Below are 23,430 nucleotides of genomic sequence, written 5' to 3' on the forward strand. Positions count from 1 at the left end.
AGTAGCACGCCCCTCTCCATCCCTCCTCCACCTCCTCCTCTTCTTCGACTTTCTCCCTTTTTGCTGAAACTTTATTTTATTTGCCAAGCGCAATTTATTTTTGCCCGATCTTAAGCAGCGAGACAGCAGCAAAAGCCAAGTACCCTGTGTAGCCTTTAAAAAAGCGTTTGACTTTTTTATTAATTTCCCTGTTGACAGCAATTTGCAACGCTACACGAATTTGTTACCACCAACAGCAAGTGTGTGTGTGTGTGTGTGTGTGTGTGTGTGTGTGTGTGTGTGAGTGAGTCCTGTGTCCTGGGTCTGAATGTTATGTGTAACGAAACGGCCGACAAAACTTCCGCATGTGTTGATGGGTTAATAAATATTTGAACAAACACACACACACACACATGCACATTAAACGCCCTCCGGTTTTACACGTCTGTATGTGTGTGTGTGTATTTTTATATTTACCGCTATTTCCGTGCACCATTTGCAGTGTTGTAAAACGTTGCGCCCCGAAAAATGGACAGACCACAAAAGGGTTGTTGCTTGTTGCAAGTTAGTTGCCCATTTGAATGGCACGTTTCCCTGCCCCAGAAGAGGAGAGGTGGGGAGCAGAGTGAAGTGAGTTTGGCAAGCAGTTTTATAGCCAAATGAATTTTACACAAGCCCAAATACTACAGACAATTTGGCCTGGTTTGTGATTCGTTGCGGACACAACGTGCGCCACACATTGAATGTTAAGTTTCACACTCTGAAATGACAAGAAGAAGCGGTAGTGGAAGCATCGGGGGGGAGGGAGGCCAACACACAAACTATACTATATATTATCGATAAGTGCAAAGTGGACACTGGCTTTAAATTGGATCAAAATACGACACAAATGAAGCTGGCAAATGCGCAATGAAAATGAAGTTAAATCTAACGAATTGAGGCAAGAAGTGTATTTATCGAAAATGAAATGTTATCGATAACATTATCGATTATTGAAGAAAAGCATGCAGTAAAATGAACTATCGCTCGAAATGGCGCCTCGAGCATCTATGAGACAAGAAGTTCATTTATCGAAAATGAAATGTTATCGATAACAGTATCGATTATTGAAGACAAGCATGAAGTAAAATGAACTAACGCTGGATAAAATTTATTTGATGTTAAGCAACTTATTCAATCAAGTTATCGTTTATTATTATCGATAACCTAAACTTTGCTAAACATAACGATTATTGGTTTTAGCTTCAAATTTTATTAAGCTCAACATCGATAAATATTTAAGACTCCAAATGAAAATGGAAATGACACACTTCGTAGCCAATTACTTATGGCAATCGATTAGTTAATGGTTATCGATAACAATAATTTAGTTATTGCTTTAAATTGATCGATAACAATAGAATGAATCTAAACTCCAGCAATAACTTTCATCGCTAGCTTAAATTATCAAAGACCCACGAAACAATTAAATATCATTAGAAGCACATCGCACAGAAAGCTATCGGAAACTTATCGATTAGCAATTTGAGACCCTCCTCCCCCCACTACGAATGCAATTCTGATTACCAATCAAGCGAACAACAACAACGCACAATTGAATGCCAAGCAAAGTCTAATTATATTAAAAAACGTAAAAAACGCGAAAATTGGAAAATGAGAAAATTGTTTGAGACGCTTCCCCTAAGCACCTGTCGTCGCCCTCTCCTCTCCTCTCCACCCAACAACAAACTTCAACCTCAAGTGCATGGGCATATAAATAATTGAATAGCCGAAGAATGCGAAAGCCAAACGGCGATAAAGGAAAATGTGCAGGCGACAACAACAGCAACAACAACAAGAGCAAAGTGTGTGGAGGCGGATCGAGGGAACAGAAGAGAAGGGAAGGGGAGGATTTAACTCACTAACTACCCAATTATTTCATTTAAGCTTCACTGCTTCACGGCGCAGTCGCTCGAAATGGGGGGAAAAAAAGAAGAACGCAAAATGGTTGAAGAAATGCGAGCAAAACGAAAGCATGAAATACAATAAAAGAATGAGAGAAAAATGAAAATACAGCAACAATAATAATAGCAACAACTACAACAATGTAAATTTTGGGGAAGCGGGGAGCGAGGAGACGGGAAGGGGAGCGATGAATGCTTGCTGTAAGCAAATTTAAGCACAGCAGAAAATCAATGGCAAGAAAAAAATCTTTGTGCTGCCAGCACAGCAAACGAGGCGAACAACGGCAACAATAATACCAACAATAACAACGACAATGGCAAACAGAAGAAAAAAAAAGTGGAAAAGTGAAATTGGAAAATAAGCGTAACACAAAACCCCGGGAAAAGTGAAGCTCGCGGGTTTTGCTCCAAACACAAACTCGCTTCTCCCCTCAGCTTTATCTGAAAACTGACTGTTGCCATATTATTGTATTGCCTGTTGTTGTTGTTGTTGTTATTGAGTGGCAAGTGGAGACAGGCAAAGCCATTTTGTACTGAACACTGTTAATAATACCCTGAAAACTAAGTGCATGTAGGTGGCAACCCTAGGTAGTCATGAATATCAATAGAAACCTACGACACTTTACATTCATAACTTGCATAAGAGGAGAGCTGACTGGAGTTGTGGTAATTAGTAAGCGCCATGGCAACCCTGCAACCCTAATATTAGTAATAGGCCAATAAGTATGTAGATACATACAAGTGACAACCCTAGACTGACTAACCTTGCAGTAGAAAACTAAAATACACACATTTCTTTAATTAGTCAGTGCCATGTCAACCCTGCACATACTTTAACTTAACACGGTGAAAGGTGGCAACCCTAGACAGCCTAGAGTGCCACTAAGAACCATTCAAACCCTTGAATTGTCTTACGTATGAACAATAGACAGCAATACAATCTGACTTGGGAAGCGGTGGCAACCCTGCACATACTTCAACTCAAAACTATTAAAGTTGTCAACCTAGGAAAGCTTAAAGTGTTAATAGCAAAGTTCCTCTGATCTTCAAACCCTTTAGTTTTCAATAAAAAAAACACTTCAATCTGTCTAAGCAAGCGGTGGGAACCCTGCACTTACTTTTCAACACATCAAATTACTAAAATACAGAAACATTTTCCAAATTCTTCTCCAACTTCTTCGTACAGCATTAACTAGGCAATCAGAAACTTAACGTATTGCTGCACAATGACAACCCTAGACTCAACACACACACACACATTCAATGCCCATTTACCAGCTAAATTGTTTGCAAATAAAAACTTTTGCCAAATTGCGAATAATCCTGGCATAGAAAAAGAAAAACTAGAGAACTCGAGCGTGATCTAATAAGTGTAACATGACAACCCTGGACCCTACTTGAGCACAACTTTTGTTGCTGGCTATCAATCTCGCACCCAGCGTAACTTTTCCTCTACTACCAACTAAACGTTGCTCCCCAACCCAAACAACAACGTAACACAACGCAACACAAGAAAAAAGTTGCCAAAAAAGCAGAAAATTTCATTTTGCGTATCGCTTGCTCGCTCGCACTCGCACAAATGCGTAAGGGCCGGCGACCGCCATCTTGGAAAACACAACGGGATTGCCAAGAACGTTTGCCGCCTGCCGCTTCGACGTACATATTTATTACAAGAACAAGAACAAGAACGGCGGCGGTGACGGCGAACGGACAAGCAACAAATCGAGTTAACGAGCTAACGCAGCAGGGGGGCGGGGGCAAGGCAAGCCCGAAAAATTGTCTAACTCCCCATTCCCATTCCTATTCCCATTCGCATATTCCTCCCCACCACACACACACACACACAGTTGCAAAAAAAAAAACAAAAGCAACCACCAAAGGCACCCCCGCGACAGGCAATGAATGTGGCAAATCAACCCCCAAAAGAACAGAACAACAAAATATAAAAAGGCAGCTTTTCGGGATTGTGTAACAAACTAACAACTTAACCACCCGCCAACCCACCGCCAGCAGCCAGCAGCCTCCTTTGCCGTACCGCACCGCACCGTACCAAGAAGCATCGTCGAGAGCCACCCCCAAGTAAAAGCCATTTGCCATTTTCCCCATTTTTCCTTTTGCCACTTTGCTTCTTCAACTTATTTACGTCTCCATTACAAATAATTGCGCGTCATATTGGCTCAGCTATACTTAGCTCCCAGTTACAAACCTGCCTGCCTTCTAGCCTCCCAGCAACCTCCCGCACTCTACACCCTCTAAAACCTGCCAACCTTCTACGACTGCTGCTGCAGCACTGCCGTCTCGACAAGTTTTTCGTGCTGCCAACTTTTTTTGTTCTTGGCGCAAATAAATACGCAGCAGCAGCGAGTAGCGAACAGCACACAAATGTGGCCCCATTTTCTGCCTAGACAGACATTGGCAACGCCCCCGTCCCCCCCTCCCCGCAGCCGCGGCTGTGTTGTGTGCCGTGTAAGTGTAAGTAGTAAATACGCTTGAGTATTATTAACGTAAATGCAAAATTGCCAATTTCGAGTGTATTTCCTGTCAACAGAAATTTCCTTGCCTTCATGGCGTCTCTCCTCGTCTCCTTCTTAAGGTATGCCGAAGGAAATAAAATTAAAAGCAAAAATATCGTTGAGAGGGAAGGCAACACACACACACACACACACACACACACAGACGCAGCGAATCGCTAAGAGAAACGTAGAAATGCGTCTGTTTTTTTATGGCGTCTTTTACTTTTTGTGCCCTCCTCTTGCTTTGCTCTAGTTGCGCTGGTTGCTTGGTGGCACCCATGCGACCCATTCGTGCCACATCGCGTTGTCTACGCAACGCCACCTTCCCAGCTTCCCAACTTCCCAACTTTCTAGCTTCCCAACTTCCTAGCTTCCCTTTGGCTTTTATTAATATGTCTGGCAATTTCAATTTGACTTTATTGGTAATTTTACATTTCGTCTTCCACTCTACTAAACGACTCGCAAACTAGGCGCAGCTTTGTGGCAAATTCGCGACAATTCCCTCTCTCTCTCTCTCTCTCTCTTTCTCTCTCTGTGTGTGTGTGGGGGCAAAAGTGGAGAACTGAATTTGTTGACTTGGCTGAAGGTTGTAAAGCTACTCGTAAATGTAATAGAGAACTTAGCGTGAGCGTCAGGCAATCAGACTCAATTCAATTGGCATGAAATGTAATGCTAAGCAAATCTTGTTATCGATAGTTATCGATCAATGAGATTTTGTACAGTTTCTAACAGGTATTTTGCGTTGCCAACAACAGAAGAACAAGTTGAAAATATATTCTAGTTAGAATATTGCAATATTGATAGTTTTTTGATAATAAAAATATCGATTATCGATAGCAGGTAAGCTAATTACTAAAAAGCCTTCAGTTATCGATTGATTTTCCCCGGCAATTCTTCGCTCTTTCTTCGGTCCGACTGTTATATGCATTAACTAGCAAATAGCTATCGATAACCGAACAAAGCAACAATGAAATTGCTTAATTGAACAATTAATAGACGCACAATGGGCACAGTCAAGTGGTCAGTGGCTGGCTATTAAGGCAAGGACGTCAATGCACATGGACCGAGTATAGATTACAGTTGTTGTCGGGCTGATGATGGGAGGCGAACTTCAATATCAAATTAATTTAGGCGGAAAATGAAACGAAATAATTCGAAAGCGAGGAAAACCCCTACTGTAAGGAAAAGCAAAAAGGGAAATGCGAATGGGAATGGGAATGGGAATGGACAAGTAAAGACCGCAAAATATCGCATGACACGAAATCAAGCAAACTCATGGCGCCGATTCACTGACCAGCTATGCCTGTCTTATGGTCCGTTCATTTGCCCAACTGTGTGTCTGAGCAACAAATTAAATTAGTAGCCCGAAAGTGGACGTTGCCCGTCGGACCGGATCGTATCTCGAGCTAGGCTGGCTAGGGAGAAAGGCAGAGTGAAAGAGAGACAAAGCAGAGACCCAACAGCAGTCAGCATTGAGGAACGAGGAACGAGAAACGAGCATCGACATCGATAGCTGACCAAAGTGGCTAACCGACCTCGCAACATCGCTTCCCCGCTCCCCGCTCTCCCCTGTTCTCCTCTCCTCTTCTCGCCTTTCCGTCGACCACTCGACACAAGTGGGCGGGCATCATTATTATTGCTATTTATAAGTGTGCGACGGACGGGGGCAGCAAACTGGACATTGGACAGCTGTCGCTGTCGCTGCTGCTGCTGCTGCTGCTGTTTTCTGTCTTCCCCCTCTACCCTGGCTAATTGTTAATTGATGTGTGTCTAATTATGCCGCCAAAGTAGCCAGGCAATAAAAACAATCACAGCCACATGACAAGAGCAACACGACAAGTGAACACTGCTCTCACTTCGTGACTTGAACCCCGCGGCCCTCTGTTTTGCCCTCTGCTTCTTTATTCTTCTCGTATTTTTTCCTCAATTTGTTTCTGTATCTTTTTTTTTTGCCATGTGAGCAACAAGTATTTGAGGCACTGTGTTGAGCCTATCACTTGCCACCATTTGACCAACACTTTTCTTCAGTCCATCTATCTATAGCTCTGCTTGCTGAGTCAGAGATCATTGCTACTATTTTTAAACGACAGCGGGTACTTAACGATATAATATTTCAACTTGTCGACGACTAGTCATAGTCGCATTGTTTGCAATGTTATTTATGAATTTCGATTATTAATTCTATTCATTAGCAACTGTTTCTAGTTCACATAAGTTAGCAATAGACGGTCGTCTTTTTTTTTACCAGAGAATGTAATTTTAAAAAGTTGTTGCTGCTGCTTAAAGCATTAGTTTACATTTGTTGCAGGTTTTTCCAACAAATTAAATTAGTTGTAAAGTCAACTACAAAATAAACTTTGCTTGGTTTACCATATGCTGGTAGTAACTATTTTTTATCAGAAGGCTGCCTAAAATATTAATTGCTACATTTGCGGCATTTTTTAGTGAATCTTAGTCAGCAACAATTTCTAGTTTACCTCGGCTAACATTGTTTGCCTTACCACCGACCGGTAGTATCTCTTTTTATTAGAAGGTCCAACGTTAGACGGTTGTTAGTGCTGTTTAAAACGTTAGTTTTGCGTTCGATACATATTCTTGTAATAATCAAAATTACATATTGAGTCAGTAAATGTTTTTAGGTAACATAATTTACTTTGTCAAAGCAAAGCAGCAGCTTTACCGGAAGGTTCTAGTTCAATAGCTATTTTAGTCATACCATATTCTCAATTTAAGTGATTTATTGTTAATGTTCTCAAATTGTAATACTAATAGCGAATTCTAGTCATTTAATTGCTACAATATTGCCTGCTCTGATCTGATCTGTGCTACCTTCTTATCAAACAGCTTTACCACAAATGTTCATCTGATATTCCTATTCAAGTTTAGTTGCGGCATTTTGGCAAACTCATTGCCTTGCCAAAAATAAAACCCTTTTATTGAACAAGTCGCAGTCAGCTGTGTGTGTGTGTGTGGTTCCGGAAACTAATTTCGCTTATGGTGAAAAGTGAGACCATCATTGTACACACACACACACACACACTCAAGTGAGACATATAATCACAATAGAACGCCCCGTGCGACACGCCTAAGCCGATTCCCGTTTAATTTGAGACCAAAAACCCGAAAACCAAAAAAAAAAAATAAGAACTCGAGTAATAGAAATAGAGGAGAAAGGAAAAAAAAGGGCTAAACCACTTAACACCCTAACACCCTAATTGTCAAAACAAAGCGCACACGAACACGAAACTCAACACACACAGAGCACACACACACATATACACACACACATACATAGTTGAATCCATCTTGCTGATTTCGTAGACACCACAAGCCAAGCACCTAGGCTCAGGTTCAGGTTGAGAGGTCGAGTGAAGAAAAGCCAAACAAAACAGTCTAAAGAAAATATTTTGTGGCAAATTTTCTGAGAAGCCGAAAGAGAGTGAGAGAGAGAGAGAGTGCAAAAGAGAGGGAAATGTCGTGGAGGACTTAACCCTTCGTCTGACATTTGAATAAATCCTGGCAAGTTGTCAAAAATCTGCGCGTCGTTGAATGCGAGGCAAGCGAGCATGGAAAAATGTTTTTCAGCTGCGTCTCTCTTATCGTGTGCGAAAAAATCAAGCGACAGGGAAAAAAGTGTTTTGAATGGAAAATGCGACACAACACAAAAAGGTGCCGATGCAAAGGTTTTTTTTTTCTACACTCGTATTCTTTTTTTTTTTGCATCTTGTAGTTACAGGGAGATGAGCTCGTATGTCGTTTGTCGCTTATCGGTTGTCGTGACATGCTGGCATTGTCAGGCATTTAAGGGGCAAATGGGATTGCAAATTGAGATTGAATGGCGCCTCAACAAAAAACATCGTGTTGAACAAGCGCCAGGAATGCATGTTGCATGCCACCAACAAACAAACAACAACAACAAAAAACAAACTAAAACTGCTTTACTTCGATTTACAGAACAAGCTGCCGCACGTGGTCAGGAGTATGCCAGCAGTTTGGCCAATGCCAGCGGCGACGAGCAATCGCCCACAAAGTCAACGAGCGCCTCGAGCGCCGCAGCTGGCGCTGGCGCTGTGGATGCCACCACCAATGCCACACATCTCGGCTCCCCAACAGCCGTTGGCAGCAATGGCCAAGCGGCAGCAGCCACAGCCAGCAGCAATAGCATTAGCAGCAGTTCCGGCTCTGCTTCCGGATCCGGCTCCGGCTCCGTTTCGGGCTCCACCAACAGTCGCTGCTCGCCCTCCTCCTCCTCGACCGCCTCCGCTCTGGCCCACGCCCAACAACAACAGCAGCAGCAGCAGCAACAACAACAGCAGCAGCAACAGCAGAGCGGTCAACCATCGGCGCATCATCACGCCGCTTTGGCTGCCCATCAACATGCCGCAGCTGCTGCGGCAGCCGCTCATCATCATGCCGCCGCCGCTGCTGCGGTGCATCATGCCCATCACGCCCATGCCGCACACCACGCCCACGCTCACGCTCATGTCCATGGGCATGTGCATCACGCACACGAAGCGGCTTTTCTGAGCGCCGCGAGTGCAGCGAGCGCTGCGGCTAATGGTCCCAATGGGCTCTTGGGCGCCCATGGCGGGGATGTGCTTGTCGGTCCGGGTGGACCTGGTGGACCGGGGGGCAAGAAGAAGAATAAGCGTCGGCATGGTCGCACCATCTTTACCAGCAGCCAGCTGGAGGAGCTGGAGAAGGCCTTCAAGGAGGCCCACTATCCGGATGTGAGTGCACGCGAGTTGCTCTCGATGAAGACGGGACTCGCTGAGGATCGCATACAGGTTAGTACAGCAAAAGAAAATTGAGTGCAAGCTCTCGAATCTGAGTTCAAATCCAACTTCCTTAGTCTATGAACTAGTTTTACATTAAGCAATTGCGCAAATCCTAGTTTAAGTTACGTGTTTCTTCTCGATTCTTCATAATGTAACTTTTTGTCGAAGTTTTGGTTTAATTCCTATTTCGGTTTCTTGTTAAATTTTTGGTGCAGCTCCTCGGGATCTTAATCAAATTCCTATTTCTAATTTTATTCTTAATTTAATTCCTAATCGAAGTCTCGGTTCAATTCCTGCTCCGGTTCCTGGTTAAATTCTTGGTGCAGTTTCCACGGCTAGTTTTATTTTAATTTGGTACTCTGGATCTTAATGAAATTCCTGTTTCTAGTTCAATTCCTAATTTAATTCCTCGTCGAAGTCTTAGTTCAGCTCCCACTATGGTTTAATTCCCAGTACAATGCCTTCTCTTACTCTTAGTTCGATCTCTAGTCCAAGACCCAGTTTTATTCATATTGAAATACCTATTCCCAGTTCATATCCTAGACTGATTCCTAAATCTGTTCTTAATTTAATTCCTATTAAGGCTTGCTTTCCAATTCCTATATCGGCTCCTAGTCTGGATCTTGTTTCAGTTTCCAGTTTGATTCATACTCTGATTCCTAATTCGTTTCTTAATTTTATTCTTATTCTATCAACTTCCTAATTTGGTTTCAAGTTCAATTCCCGGTCAGTTTTTCTATTCCTAATTTCATTCCTAGTCGGGTTTCTAGTTGTAAGTGATTTCTTGTCTGATTGCTTATTCGGTTCCTAATTCCTAGCCCCGTTCCTAGTTTAATACTCACTCCTATTCTACATTCGATTCTTAGATTAATTTCTACTTCGATACTTATTCCAATTCTTCAATTCAATTCTTCCTAGCACCGTTTGCTGCCTAGCCCCGTTCCTAGTTTAATACTCACTCCGGTGTCTTTTCCTATTCTACATTCGATTCCTAGATTAATTTCTACTTCGGCATCTATTATATTCCAATTCGCTTCCTAGTTTAATTCCGTTTGCTGCTCCTATTTCAATTCCTTATACTACTTCTAGTTCGCTCCTTAGTTTAATTCGCAATCCAGCACCGCTTACGACTCCTAGTTTCCCAGTTGATTCCCAGTCACGTCTCACTGCAGAGCCACGTACTGTGGCAGATTTCGAATGTGTCAAGTGGCAAGTGGTCGCAAATGGAAGACGCGACAAATGGCGTCTCTGTTTGTTTGTTGGTTTTTTATTTTATGGCCGCTCGTAAAACTTCGTTGGCTGTTGACAGAGTTGACTCTTGTTTATGGCCGAAAGGATGAGCTGAGCTGAGCTGAGCTGAGCTGAAGCAGAGGCAAATCAAAGGCAGATTTCGAATTGGTTGGGCTTTGGGACGCAGTCGCGTTGTTGCCACACTTGCCGCACACATAATGAGAAACGGCCGCACACTGATTACATAATTACGAGTGCACACACACACACACACACACACACACACACACGCACATACTCTCAGATACTTGCCAGCAAAGGCAAAGGCAACAAAACAAAACAAAACAAAACAGAAATGAAGTAAGAAAACGTGGCAAGCGGCACTCGCCGACACTCCACTCCAAATTGCAAATTGCAAGTTGCAAAATGCAAAAGAGGCGACGACGATCGACAATCGTTGAGCGTTGAACGTGCCACACACACACACAAACACACACACACACAGCGGCGGCATCATACCCAAATCTCTGACTGACTTTCGCACTTGCAACACTTTCAATGGCCATGCAACAGCATCGACAATGACAACGACACTTGGGGCAAAGCCATCCAGCCTATTGAATGCACTTGCCCCTTTCGCTTTCAAGCGAGAGAACAACCTTCAAGAGCTGCCCCAAACCACGATCAAAAAAAAAAATGTGTTGACACTCGGTTAGGTGTAGAATTTCATATAAATATTGTAACACAATACGCAACGAGAGCGAAAGTCCTTAGGGGAAAGTCCTTAGGAGGCAGTCTTAAAAATTACTAATTTGTTATGCAAAAAAAAGACTTTGAAAATATATTCTCAAAGTTCTAACAGCAAATAAATTTATATTTCCTAAAAGAATCTTAGAAAATCGAAACTCAACTCAACTTACAAGTTCTTATTTCCTAATGGAATCTTAAGAAATTAAAACTTAACTCAACTTACTTTTTACAAATAAATATAAATATTGATAGATAAAATATGATGTTGAAAAATAACTTACCATCGAAAGAAAACAAACTTAGACAACATTAAATAGAAACGATTTGCGTAAATATGTTTGCGGAACATCCAAAGATAATGATAACTGCAGCAAAATCTTTCTATAATACACAACTGAAGTTCTTCAAATCGAATCATCTGAAATTAAAAAGAAGAGAGAACCATCGATTAAATGAACGAAACATTTTAACAAATTTGTAATAAATTTTATATATTTAATTGTGAAAATCTTTAAAATTTGTATTCAATATTATTTTGAGACTGTAACAAATGCGTACACATTATAATAGCAATAGTACATTTCATTACTTAATTCTTTGCTTCATTATTATTATACTTAATATGCATTTAAAAGTTTAATAATTTCATAATTTAATATTATATTGAAATGCCTTTGAAACACTACTTGAAATGCTTTTAAATATACTCATTCCAATTGTGTGTTCCTTTGATAATTTCAAGGCACTCCCCGGTTTCCACATAAATCCCATTGGGAAGCGCATTAATGAGGCACTTTTGGCATATGGGTTGCAATTGGATTGGATATCATGGCCAATTCTAATTCAATTTGGCAGCAGGCGGATGGGGATGAAGTGCATCCCCAATTGCAGACACTTGATAAGCCACAAGATGGCGCCGCAATGTGCAGCAGATAAAACGCCAGCTCAAGTGGAGCGTCGTTAAGGTGTGTGAGGTGGAAGGAGGGAGGAAGGAGGAGAGAGGAAAGAGGAAAGAGGAGAGGTGGAGAATGTGAAGAAGCGAAAGGGGAGCAACAGTCAAATCTCGTCAAATGGCTGACGTTGAGGTTTTGAAGATTGTCCAGTCTTAAGAAAAAAACAAAAAATAAATAAATGGGGGTGTCTGAATAAATGCAAGTTGAAAAGCTAGAGTGAGTGTAAGTATGTGTGTGTGTGTGTGCAAATCAAATTAACAAGCACAATTGGCTTAAAAAAAACGTAATACGCACAAGTAACTCGAATCAGACACACACACACACACACAGAATAACATTGAGTGAATGTCACACACACACACACACACACACACACACACACAAACGCACGCACTTCAATTAAGTGCAAATATGGCGCAGTCAGCGCACAGCTTGAAAAAGCCAAAAGAAAGAGAGAGAGAGAGAGAGAGCGAGCTAGAGGATGCAAACTGAGAGCGAGGCAGGGCAGGGCAGGGCAGGGCGGGGCAGGGGGTCTGGGCACTTGGTCTCTGTTTTCGGGCTGAGGCAATCATTAGCAACAGCACGACAAGCGACAAGGATACTACGAATCTGCATGCGAATCTCAATGTGAATGTGAATGTGAATGCGACGGCAACTCAACGATGAGTGCAATTTGCAATGGAAGAGCTGCTTGGCTGGCTGGCTGGCTGGCTGGCAGCGTGTGGTGTGTGGAGAGGAATGGAGAGGAGTAGCAGGCAAGGAGGTGGAGGCAAATGCGGCAGCCATGCAAAATTCATGCAGACAACTGCAACAACAACAACAGCTACGACAACAACAACAACGACTGCAAATCGAAGCCACCATTAAAAGTTCGCTCCGAGTTTTGGCTCTCGTTCTCTTCACTCTCTCACTCACTCACTCATTCTCTTGCTGCGTTACGCTCTCGTTGTAGTTGTTGTTGATTGTTTTTGTTTTTTTGCCTGCCGTTTTTAATTGCATTCCATTTTGTGTGTGTTCCGGTGTTGCGTGCGTATGTTTGTGAGTCTGCATTTGCGCCCCTTGTTCGAGTTCTTGTTGTTCTTGTTGTTGTTCTTGTTTTTGCTGCGGCGCTGTCAGCTTATTTTTGCACTCACACTCACACACACAAACGCACAAAGAGCGAAGAAAGAAATATGGCTGGTCTGACTGAAGAACAGCAACATGTTCTTTTTCGCTCACTCACTTGCCCGCATATGCATGCACACAACAGCTCTCTCGCCGTTTAACTGAGAGCGAAGATAGAGAGAGAGCGAGAGTGAGCGCAGATCTAAAAGAGAGCAAGCTTTGGCAGCAGTCGAAAAAGTTTTGTTGTGCCGCCTGCTGTCTGTCAAAAGTCAACACAGGCGACACAGTCGCCATTAGCTAACATAACTTGCTAATGAGTGTGTTTGCTTCTGTTTTTGTTGTCGCCTGCGCACAACTTGTGCATGCGTGCGTGCGACAAGGATGCAAACACATTGTACTGCTTTTGGCTTTGCCAATATTGCAATTGCAATTGGCTGGCGTTTCGTTTGCCTTTGTTGTTTCTTCTCTTTGCTAATTTCAGTACAAATACAACTTTTTAAGTGTGCACCCAAAAGCAAAAAAAAAACACACACACAATACAAAGCCCTCATCTAACCAGTTTCGCTTAATTTCTTAAGCGGGTTGCAAATACACAAAAAAAAAAACATCATCATCATCATCGCCGTAATAAAACAAAAAGCAATGCATTAAAACACATTCAGTGCAGTGCACTTAACCGCCTGTTGCAATTGCAATTGCAATTGTTCAAGGAAATCTAACAAAAAAAAAAAAAAGGAAATCGACGAAATCGCTGAAGCACCCAATAAGCTGGATTACTTTTCGATTCATGCAAAGAACTCCATTGAAATCGATATGACACAAAAATACAATACGAATAAACGCAAAAAAAAAGAACTCGACAAATTACATGAAGAATCTGTTAGAGTGCAGCTCTTCCTCTTCCTCACGCTCTCCCCGTCTCTTTCTGGCCGCGCTTTCTAAGTGTAACAAATAATTTTTTTTTTGCTTTGCATAATTTTCAGTGCTCAGCCTCATTTGCACATTAATTATACACTTTACAATGTCCCTCTCTTCTCTCTCTCTCTCTCTATTTTTTTTTCTTTTCTCTTGCTGCGTTTTTAATGAGCTGTTAATACACATACACACACACATACACACACATTGTACTGTTAAAAATGATTATGCATAATTATGTAATTAACATTTAAACAAAAGAGGTTATGTCTATGAAACAAAAGCATTACACAAATTGCTATTTGCATTTTTGCCCATTGCACATCATTAAAAAAAAATTATGAAAATTATATCGCAGTCAAATCGCCCTAAAATAGCGCAAAGCAACTCGACTTTAACAATACGCTGCATTCTAGAATTTGCTGTACATTTATTAAGGATCGTAATATAAAATTCCTCATTTATAACTCTGATATTTCAGCCGATTTCAATGCGTTTTTTGTTGTAAATGTTCATATAAAAGAAGATTATTATTATATTTTTTTTTTTTTAATTTTTCTTTTCATATTTTGAATTAGTTGAAATTATATATTTTGAGCTTAGGATCAAAACATTCCCGTTATTATTTTGAATACTTTATAATATTTGTTTTGATAGATTATTTTGTCTTTTAAAATTTAAATATAACACTGAAGACTTATCAATGGATAGATAGATATCAATACATAAAAAAAATTTATAATATTAGAATATATTGTCTATAGATAAATTTGAAATATAGTACGTATATATTATAATAAGACATTATATAAGATATATTATCTATATATTACTACTACATTACACATTTTTCAGCCATTGATAAGTAAAGTTTTCAGTTATGTATTCAAATTTCAAGAAACAGAAAAATTTATAAAAACATTGTAATATAATATTATAATATAATAATAATATATCAACATCTATAATTTTTACTAAATTTCAATTCATAAATAGACAGAGAAATTTTTAAAATTACCATCAATATTTATAATAATTATTTTAGATTCTTAAATTCTAATTTTTATCCTTATACATAATATTGGATATATAGTATTTATAATAATAATAATGCATAGGCTTAAGAATTATTATGCATTGGTCTTTCTATAAATGAAATCGTAAAACTGATTAGTATAGATTTTTCTTTCTATTCTTTTTTAATGCCACAATGATAATAATTCTAAAAGCGTTTGCTTCGATGTGTCCATCAAATTTCTTCACTACAACTTTTATTATATTATATTATAATGCAGTATATAGATCAGTTAGTGGTATTTTAAATACAGTCTATAGATCATATAGCATTATGATGAAAGATATAATAATATGATTATTACACGCAATTGAATTGCATTTGTGCATAATTACAAAGTATCGCATTAAATAAGAAAAAAATAGCACATTAAATGTGCAAATGTGTTGCGCGTGCCACACTTGTTAGCATTTTGCCACTAGTCAGTGCCACACCCCCTTCTCCATCTCTCCGCCCCCTATAAAAAACGAAGAATTGTGAACTAGTCGCATTTTAAAAAGTCATTTATCAACGCATTAACAACGCTGATTGAGTTTAACCCCGCCTCAAATCCGTTAGGAAAGGTCCGCAGAGGGGTGAGGTTGCGAAGAGACAATGAGTGGAGAGAGAGGGGGAAGGGCAGAGGGAAGAGGGAAGAGGGGTGTGTTAAGTGTTGTCAACTCAAGCAGATTTAATTTGCCATGTTTGTTGCCCGATCTCAAGTGCAACAACAAACAAACTAAGCAACTGTAAATGCAAATGTTGACATCACACCAGCATCGCCCCCCCTCTTCACCCTCTTCACCCTCTTGCCACCCACAGAACCCCTTTTGGTTGCCACAAAACTTGCCGCGTGGCAAGCAAACAAATTGTAAGCGACCGCCGCGGCGACTTGGATTTTTATGGTCCACGGAGAATTGCGGCACATGCCGCACAACAACTACAGAAAGAGAGAGAGCAACAGAGGGAGAAAGAGAGAGTGTGAGAGAGAGAGAGACAGCGTGTTGGCAAGTGTAGCACACGCAACCCTGGGAACAAAAAAAAACAGAACACTGTGAACTTTTATCGCAACAGAAGATTAAGTTGTCCCCAGAGAGAAGAAGACACAATCATCTCCCCCGCTCCCCTCCGCACCACCCCGTTGCCGAAGCCTCTTCATTTGTCTGTGAAATTGAAAATTGACCGTTTAATGTTGAGAGTTGAGTTGAGTTGAGTTGAGGAAATGCGGCTGGCAACATTTCGTGGCACTAATAAGTACTCGAAAATCAGCGCGTGGCATTAGAGGAGAGTGAGTGGAAGAGCGGGAGTGGGAGGGGGAGTGGGAGTGGCAAGGATGCGACGCCAGTTTGTCAAGGACTCAGAAGGATGTCTGCGTGACAAGTGTTTGTGCTGCGAGTAAATCCTCGCTTTGTATTTGTGCTCATCTTCTCCTTCTTGTTGTTGTTGTTGCATTTAATTTAATTAGTTTTGGCCGCTTTGCTGCATTCATACTCAGCTCCTTTCTCACCCCTCCCTTCGCTCTCTCCCCCTTCCGATTTATGCACTAATGAAATTGCCACAACAACAATTTTCGACAGTTTCTCCGTGTAATCCCTGAGGAAACAGCAGCAGAAAAGAAACGAGAAAAGTTGCTCAACTCATTTTCAAATTTCTATATTCGTAGTTGCATATAAACGAAACAAATTTATTTATATTTGTAATCAAATATATTTATATTCGCATCGAAATAGATTCACTAATTGCTGTCAAGTCTAACATTTTATTACACTAATTGAGCAATTAAGAATTATGAATTATATCTGTTGTAGTTCAAAATTTTCTTATAGTACACAGAATGAAAAAAAGTGCTAAAGTCAAGAATAAAGTCTGCAATCAAGATTGTTTGATGTCAAAATTAAAACAAGAAGCTTTATACTTAAATCAAATTAAAAATTCTATGAAAATTCTAGATTGCCAATTCTTGAAATTTAAGTTTTTGGTCTTATTTTATGTTTTGAAAAATCTAAAAATTTAACCAAGAAGGAAAAGTATTGAATAATTAAAAAAAAAAGTATTAACTAATTAAAATTCAAATAATATTCAATTCTGTGGCACAACATTTCAATGCCTAAAAGTTTTTTCCATTCTCATGATTTCAATTAAAATTATATTGAAAATTAAACAAAATTGTATTCTAAGAAATGACTCGAAATTTGCATAGAATTCAATTTTCAATTGTTTATATAAAAGTAATTTAGTTGCCTCCTTTTTTATACCAAAAAGTTTATTGTGCAATTAACGACAGTATGTTATAAAAAGATCCGCAGATAAGAAAGAATTTTTATCGACTTAAAGCAAACATATTGTACAATTTCTTTATAATAAAATTCTAGGAAAATTACTTCATGTTGTTCAAAAATTTACAGACTTTGAAGTGGGGAAAACAGTGATTAAAAAGAAACACATGTGGTTTATCGATTATTGCAGAGCGAAAAAGAAATTTAACAAATGTGAAGTGTAAGTCAATGCCCAATTAAAATGTCAGTGAAAATGGGCACTTTCGCTCTTTATTTCTCTTGTTTTTTTTTTTTTGCTGGCATTAATTGCGGTTCACTTTCATCATTATTTTCCACATTTGCGCTCATTTTGCAATTCACTTTTGGGTTTTCACATTGCAATGCACATAAGAAGAAAACAACAACAAAAACACAATATCAAGCAAAACGCAAGTGAAGAGGAAGTTAAACAAAAAAAAAAAAAAATAAGAGAAATTCAAGAAGCGAAGCGAATGCTGCAGAAATAATATTTCGAGTATTTTGAACATTTAACTTTTAGCTTCACTCTCCAAAAATGAATTTATTTTCTATTCTTACTCAGTCTGCAAAAAAAACTCGATACTTTTTGAGGATTATATATCTTTTATATTTTTATACCCGCTACCCATAGGGTAGAAGGGTATTATAACTTTGTGCCGACAGGAAATGTATGTAACAGGAAGAAGGAGGCATCTCCGACCCTATAAAGTATATATATTCTTGATCAGCGTCAACATTCGAGACGATCTAGCCATGTCCGTCTGTGTGTCTGTCCGTCTGTCCGTCTGTCCGTCCGTCCGTATGAACACCTAGATCTCAGAGACTATAAGAGATAGAGCTATAATTTTTTCGACAGCATTTGTTATGTTTGCACGCAGATCAAGTTTGTTTCAAATTTTTGCCACGCCCACTCCCGCCCCCCGCAAATCAAAAAAATCGAATAACAAGCGTAATTTTAAAGCTAAAGCTGCGAATTTTGGTATATACATTAATTACTATAGTAGTTATGATTCCTGAAAATTTGGTTTCGATCAGATAAAAATTGTGGAAGTTATTAAAGAAATACTTTTGTATGGGCAAAAACGCCTACTTACTAGGAGTTGCTTTGGCCGACAATCTAGCACATTGTACAATGGTGTACTATATCGATATACCAAACATACCATTTGGTATATTCTTAGTATTTTTTTTAGTATATTTGGTATATTTTGAGAATAACACCGAAAAATATATTGCCTTTAATCAAATTGGGTAGCGGGTATCTCACAGTCGAGTACACTCGACTGTAGCTTTCTTACTTGTTTGAATTATATTACATTCGGAATAACTGTAGTTTCCTACATTTTACAGTCTAGAAACTTAGACAACCATTAATAGCAAGCCACAGACTTGAATTTTACGATTTAAAGACATACAAAAGTATACAAATCTCAAAATATTTGAATCTACAGGGTATCTGCTTGCAATTTTGTGCGAGTTCTCTTCAATTCGATTCTCTTAAAGTGAGCTTAAAGTTCGCTTTTATTTTAAGAAATTGAGTGAGTTAACTTCAAAAACTAAAAGTACATTTAAGTTAACTAGTTGTCGATTTAGTCTACATTTACAGGGTATTATCAAGCACAGCTTTTATTATTATTATTGTAATGAACTGTTTGAGTTGGCTTAATATGTTTATAAAATTTTGCGCTGTCTTCAGCCTTAGCTTGATTTGTAGCTCTCGTTATTCAACTTTACAGGGTATTCTCTAGCACATCAAGCACTTTATCTTTACTGAGTTGATTCAGTAGACTACATAAACCAACCAAGCATCCTACGATGGTTTTCAACTTGCAGCACTCAAACGTACAGGGTATTTTTTAGCACATCATGCATTTGTTTTTTAAGTACAGCATTTATAAAATGATTGAGTCAACTTCGTTGCTAAAGTAGATTGAAGTATACAACATTAACTTGCTTTCTAGCGCTCTCTACTCAACTTTACAGGGTATCCTCTTACATATCAAGCAGTATATGGTTTATAAATTGATTGGATTGATTGGATTGATTGAACCTAAGCTAGTTTTGACCTTGCTTTACTCACATTTACAGGGTATTTTGTAGCACATCAAACATTATACCATTGCCAAACAATCATTCTATGCTAGTTTTTAACTGAACTCAAATTTACAGGGTAATAATCAGACATTATCCTTATATTAAGTTAACCAAAACCAAAGTACATTTAACTATGCAACCTAAGCAACTTTACAGGGTATTCACCAGCACACTCATACTCACTCTAACTTTCTCTCTCGCTCTCGCCTCAAATTTACAGGGTATTAAGTAACACATCACACATTATCTTTAAATTATAGTCTAAAGTAATTTTAAGTACATTTATTGCTACTCAACTTTACACATCATAATCTTTTATATATATATGTATATGTTATTTATGAATTGATTGATTTGACTTTACAAAGTAAGGAAAATTGAAGTCTACATTCAACCTTAGCTTGTCTTTCTACTCAACTTTACTGGGTATTCTCTAGCATATCAAGCTCAATCTTTAATATATGTGAATTATAAATTGATTGACCAAAATCATTGTAAATTTAAGTCCGAAGCCGTAGCTAGTTCACCATTTCCTTCTACTCAACTTTACAGGGTATTCTCTAGCACACACTTTAGTCACTCTCCCTTTAGGAGAAGAGGAGGGGGGAGACCCCATTAATTTACAGGGTATTAAGTAGCACATCACACATTATCGTTAAGTTATAAATGCATTGCGTTAAAAGTAAATTTAAGTATGCAACCTAAGCTACTCAACTTGACAGGATATTCTCTAGCACACACTTTAGTCACTCTCCCTGTCTCTCTCTCTCCCCTTAAATGTACAGGGTATTAAACAGCACATCACACATTATCTTTAAATTATAAATGAATTGCGTTGACTTCGCAGTCCAAAGTAAATTTAAGCATGCAACCTAAGCTAGCTTTCTATTTATTGCGTTAAAAGTAAATTTAAGTATGCAACCTAAGCTACTCAACTTGACAGGATATTCTCTAGCACACACTTTAGTCACTCTCCCTGTCTCTCTCTCTCCCCTTAAATGTACAGGGTATTAAACAGCACATCACACATTATCTTTAAATTATAAATGAATTGCGTTGACTTCGCAGTCCAAAGTAAATTTAAGCATGCAACCTAAGCTAGCTTTCTATTTATTGCTCCTCAACTTTACAGGATATTCTCTAGCACACACTTTACTCACTCTCCCTGTCTCTCTCTGTCTCCCTTTTAATGTACAGGGTATTAAGTAGCACATCAGACATTATCTTTAAGTTATAAAAGTAAATTTAAGTATGCAACCTAAGCGAGTTCTCCATTTCCTTCTACTCAACTTTACAGGATATTCTCAAGCTCACACTCATACTCACTCTCCCTTTCTCTCTCCGTCTCTCTCTGTCTCTTCAGGTGTGGTACCAGAACCGTCGAGCCAAGTGGCGCAAGACAGAAAAGTGCTGGGGCCACAGCACTAAGATGGCCGAGTACGGACTCTACGGCGCGATGGTTCGTCACTCGCTGCCGCTGCCGGAGACGATCATCAAGTCGGCGAAGGAGGACGAATCGGTGGCGCCGTGGCTGCTGGGGATGCACAAGAAATCGCTGGAGGCAGCCGAGCTGCTCAAGAGCGACGAAAGCGATCGCGAGACACCGACGTCGGATGACACAAACACCTCGTATTCCGCTGGCAGCACACACAACTCGCCCATCTCGAGCTTCTCGATATCGCGTCTCCTGTTCGACGCTCCGCCGCCGCCGAGCTCCGGTGTGGGTGTTGGTGTTGGTGTTGGTGGCACAGGCGTGGGGGCAGGGGGCAAGCAGAGCAAACACGCTCAGGCGCATGCAGCGGCGGCTCACGCCCACGCCCATGCCCATGCCCACGCCCACATTGCGGCAGCGAACGCTGCAGCCGCAGCTGCGGCAGCTGCTGCCCATCATCATCATCATGGCGATGCGGCTGCAGCGGCAGCCGCTGCCGCAGCGATGCATGCATCGAGCATTGGCGGGGGGCATCATCATGGCGGGGGGCATCACCATGGCGGGGGGCATCATCACGGAGCGGGCCATCATGGCGGACATGGGGCGACGGCGACGCCGCAGCAGCATCAACACCATCCATACAATCAGCAACAGCATCTGCATCACTTGCAACAGTTGCAGCAGCAGCAACAGCAACATCAGCAGCAGCAACAACAGCAACAGCAACAACAACAGCAGCAGCAGCAACAGCAACTGGAGAGGCAGCAACATGCGGCAGCGTTGCACTTGCATCATCATCATCATCATGGCAACACGGCGGCGGGTTACGCTGAGGCAGCGGTTGCCGCTGCTGCGGCTGCTGCCGCTGTGGCTGCCGCAGCGAATGCGCAACGCAATGCGGCAGCTGCGGCCGCTGTTGCTGTTGCAGCAGCCGAGCTCGAGCTGGACGACGATGAGGATGAAGAGATGTTGCTGGACAAGGATTGCGATGTGGATGCCGATGTCGAGGCTGACATCGATGGCGATGTGGATGCGGATGTGGATGCGGATGTGGATGCGGATGATGTGGAGCACGATAACGATAACGTTAACAACGATGTGGATGCCGATGGCGATATCGATATCTGCGACGATGAAGACGATGAGCAGCAGCAGCAACAACAACAACAACAACAACAACATTTGCTGCTCAAGGTGAAGCAGGAGCAAGCGGCTGCAGCTGGTGGCGCCACCGATTGTGGCAGCAGATGAAACATGTACATCGACGTCTTGTTCTAAGCAAATCAGACAACGAACCACACACACACACACCCATACACACACACGTATTTATTGGAGCGATGCAAAATGCGGCAATGATTAATTTCTAAGGCATAAAATAAATTAATGAACACACATCGTAAACGTTAATGTAATCAACATTTTTTTTCATACACCTAAGGCACCTAATTAACAACAACAACAAAAATGACACCCCAAAATGCGAATTTTTTTTTTTCGACAACTTGTAAATATTAAATTATTTTGAGAGGAACAAAAAATATATATGCTAAATGTGATTTAATTTAGTTTTCATGCAAAACAAAAAACAAAAAAAACAAAAATGAAAATGAAAAAAAGGCTTTTTATCATTTAAGATACAATTTTTTTTTTAAAACAATTTTTTTTTTCGATGTCTCTTCCAATTGAATTTTGTTTGTGTCGTCCTTAAAGTACTCGTAATTTAATTAGATTTATCGCATATATAAATATATACATATATCTATAAATAATGATAACAAAATAATCTGTTTTTTTTTGTCAAGATTAAAATAAATGTAAATAGCGCACATCACGAAATCAAATCATATAGAAAGTTAAAAAAAAAATAATTAAAAGGGAGAAAATGCAAGAGTAAACAGTAAAAAAATGAGCAAAGGAGACACATTTCAATGCATTACATATTTCATTACAAATTACATTAAACAAAATAAAGAAAAATACAAAAAAAAACTACAAAAGAAAACACAGCAATCAATGACCGACATTTAACATGAACTTAGTTAATAGATTCACACACACACAATTGTAACAAAATTTAATTCGCTGTTTTTCCCCCTTTATTGATTGTGCAACAAACAAAGTGCAGATATACCTTACATATATGCAAAGTTAGATGAAATAAAATGGATGACATAAATACATATACCTAAAATGTGTGTTTCAATCGACATGAACAATTTCAGAAATCGCTTTTAATTTGAAAATTTTGAATTGAGTGTTTGAATTTGGCGGCACATTTATGTATAACAGCACTGCAGCGCCATCTATATGTCGAAACTACTGCGACAGTCTGGCAACCCGCCAGCCAAATGCGAAGTGAAACTAGTACAATGCTGAACAAACAGATGG

At 39.9% G+C, this 23,430-nt stretch overlaps 1 protein-coding gene across 1 annotated transcript in view; it reads left to right on the forward strand.

Annotated features, from left to right (window-relative positions):
* LOC133848241 (la-related protein Larp4B) overlaps positions 1-23,044 on the forward strand; it is a 31,883-nt gene extending 8,839 nt beyond the window's left edge. The window contains exons 2-3 of the mRNA XM_062283731.1: positions 8,390-9,222; positions 20,971-23,044. Of these exons, the coding sequence (XP_062139715.1) occupies positions 8,390-9,222; positions 20,971-22,290 (2,153 nt within the window). The 3' untranslated portion in view covers positions 22,291-23,044. The remainder of the gene's footprint in view (positions 1-8,389; positions 9,223-20,970) is intronic.
* The last annotated feature ends 386 nt before the right edge of the window (positions 23,045-23,430 follow it).

This window comes from Drosophila sulfurigaster, chromosome X (assembly GCF_023558435.1).
Source record: "Drosophila sulfurigaster albostrigata strain 15112-1811.04 chromosome X, ASM2355843v2, whole genome shotgun sequence".
Classification (NCBI taxonomy): domain Eukaryota; kingdom Metazoa; phylum Arthropoda; class Insecta; order Diptera; family Drosophilidae; genus Drosophila; species Drosophila sulfurigaster.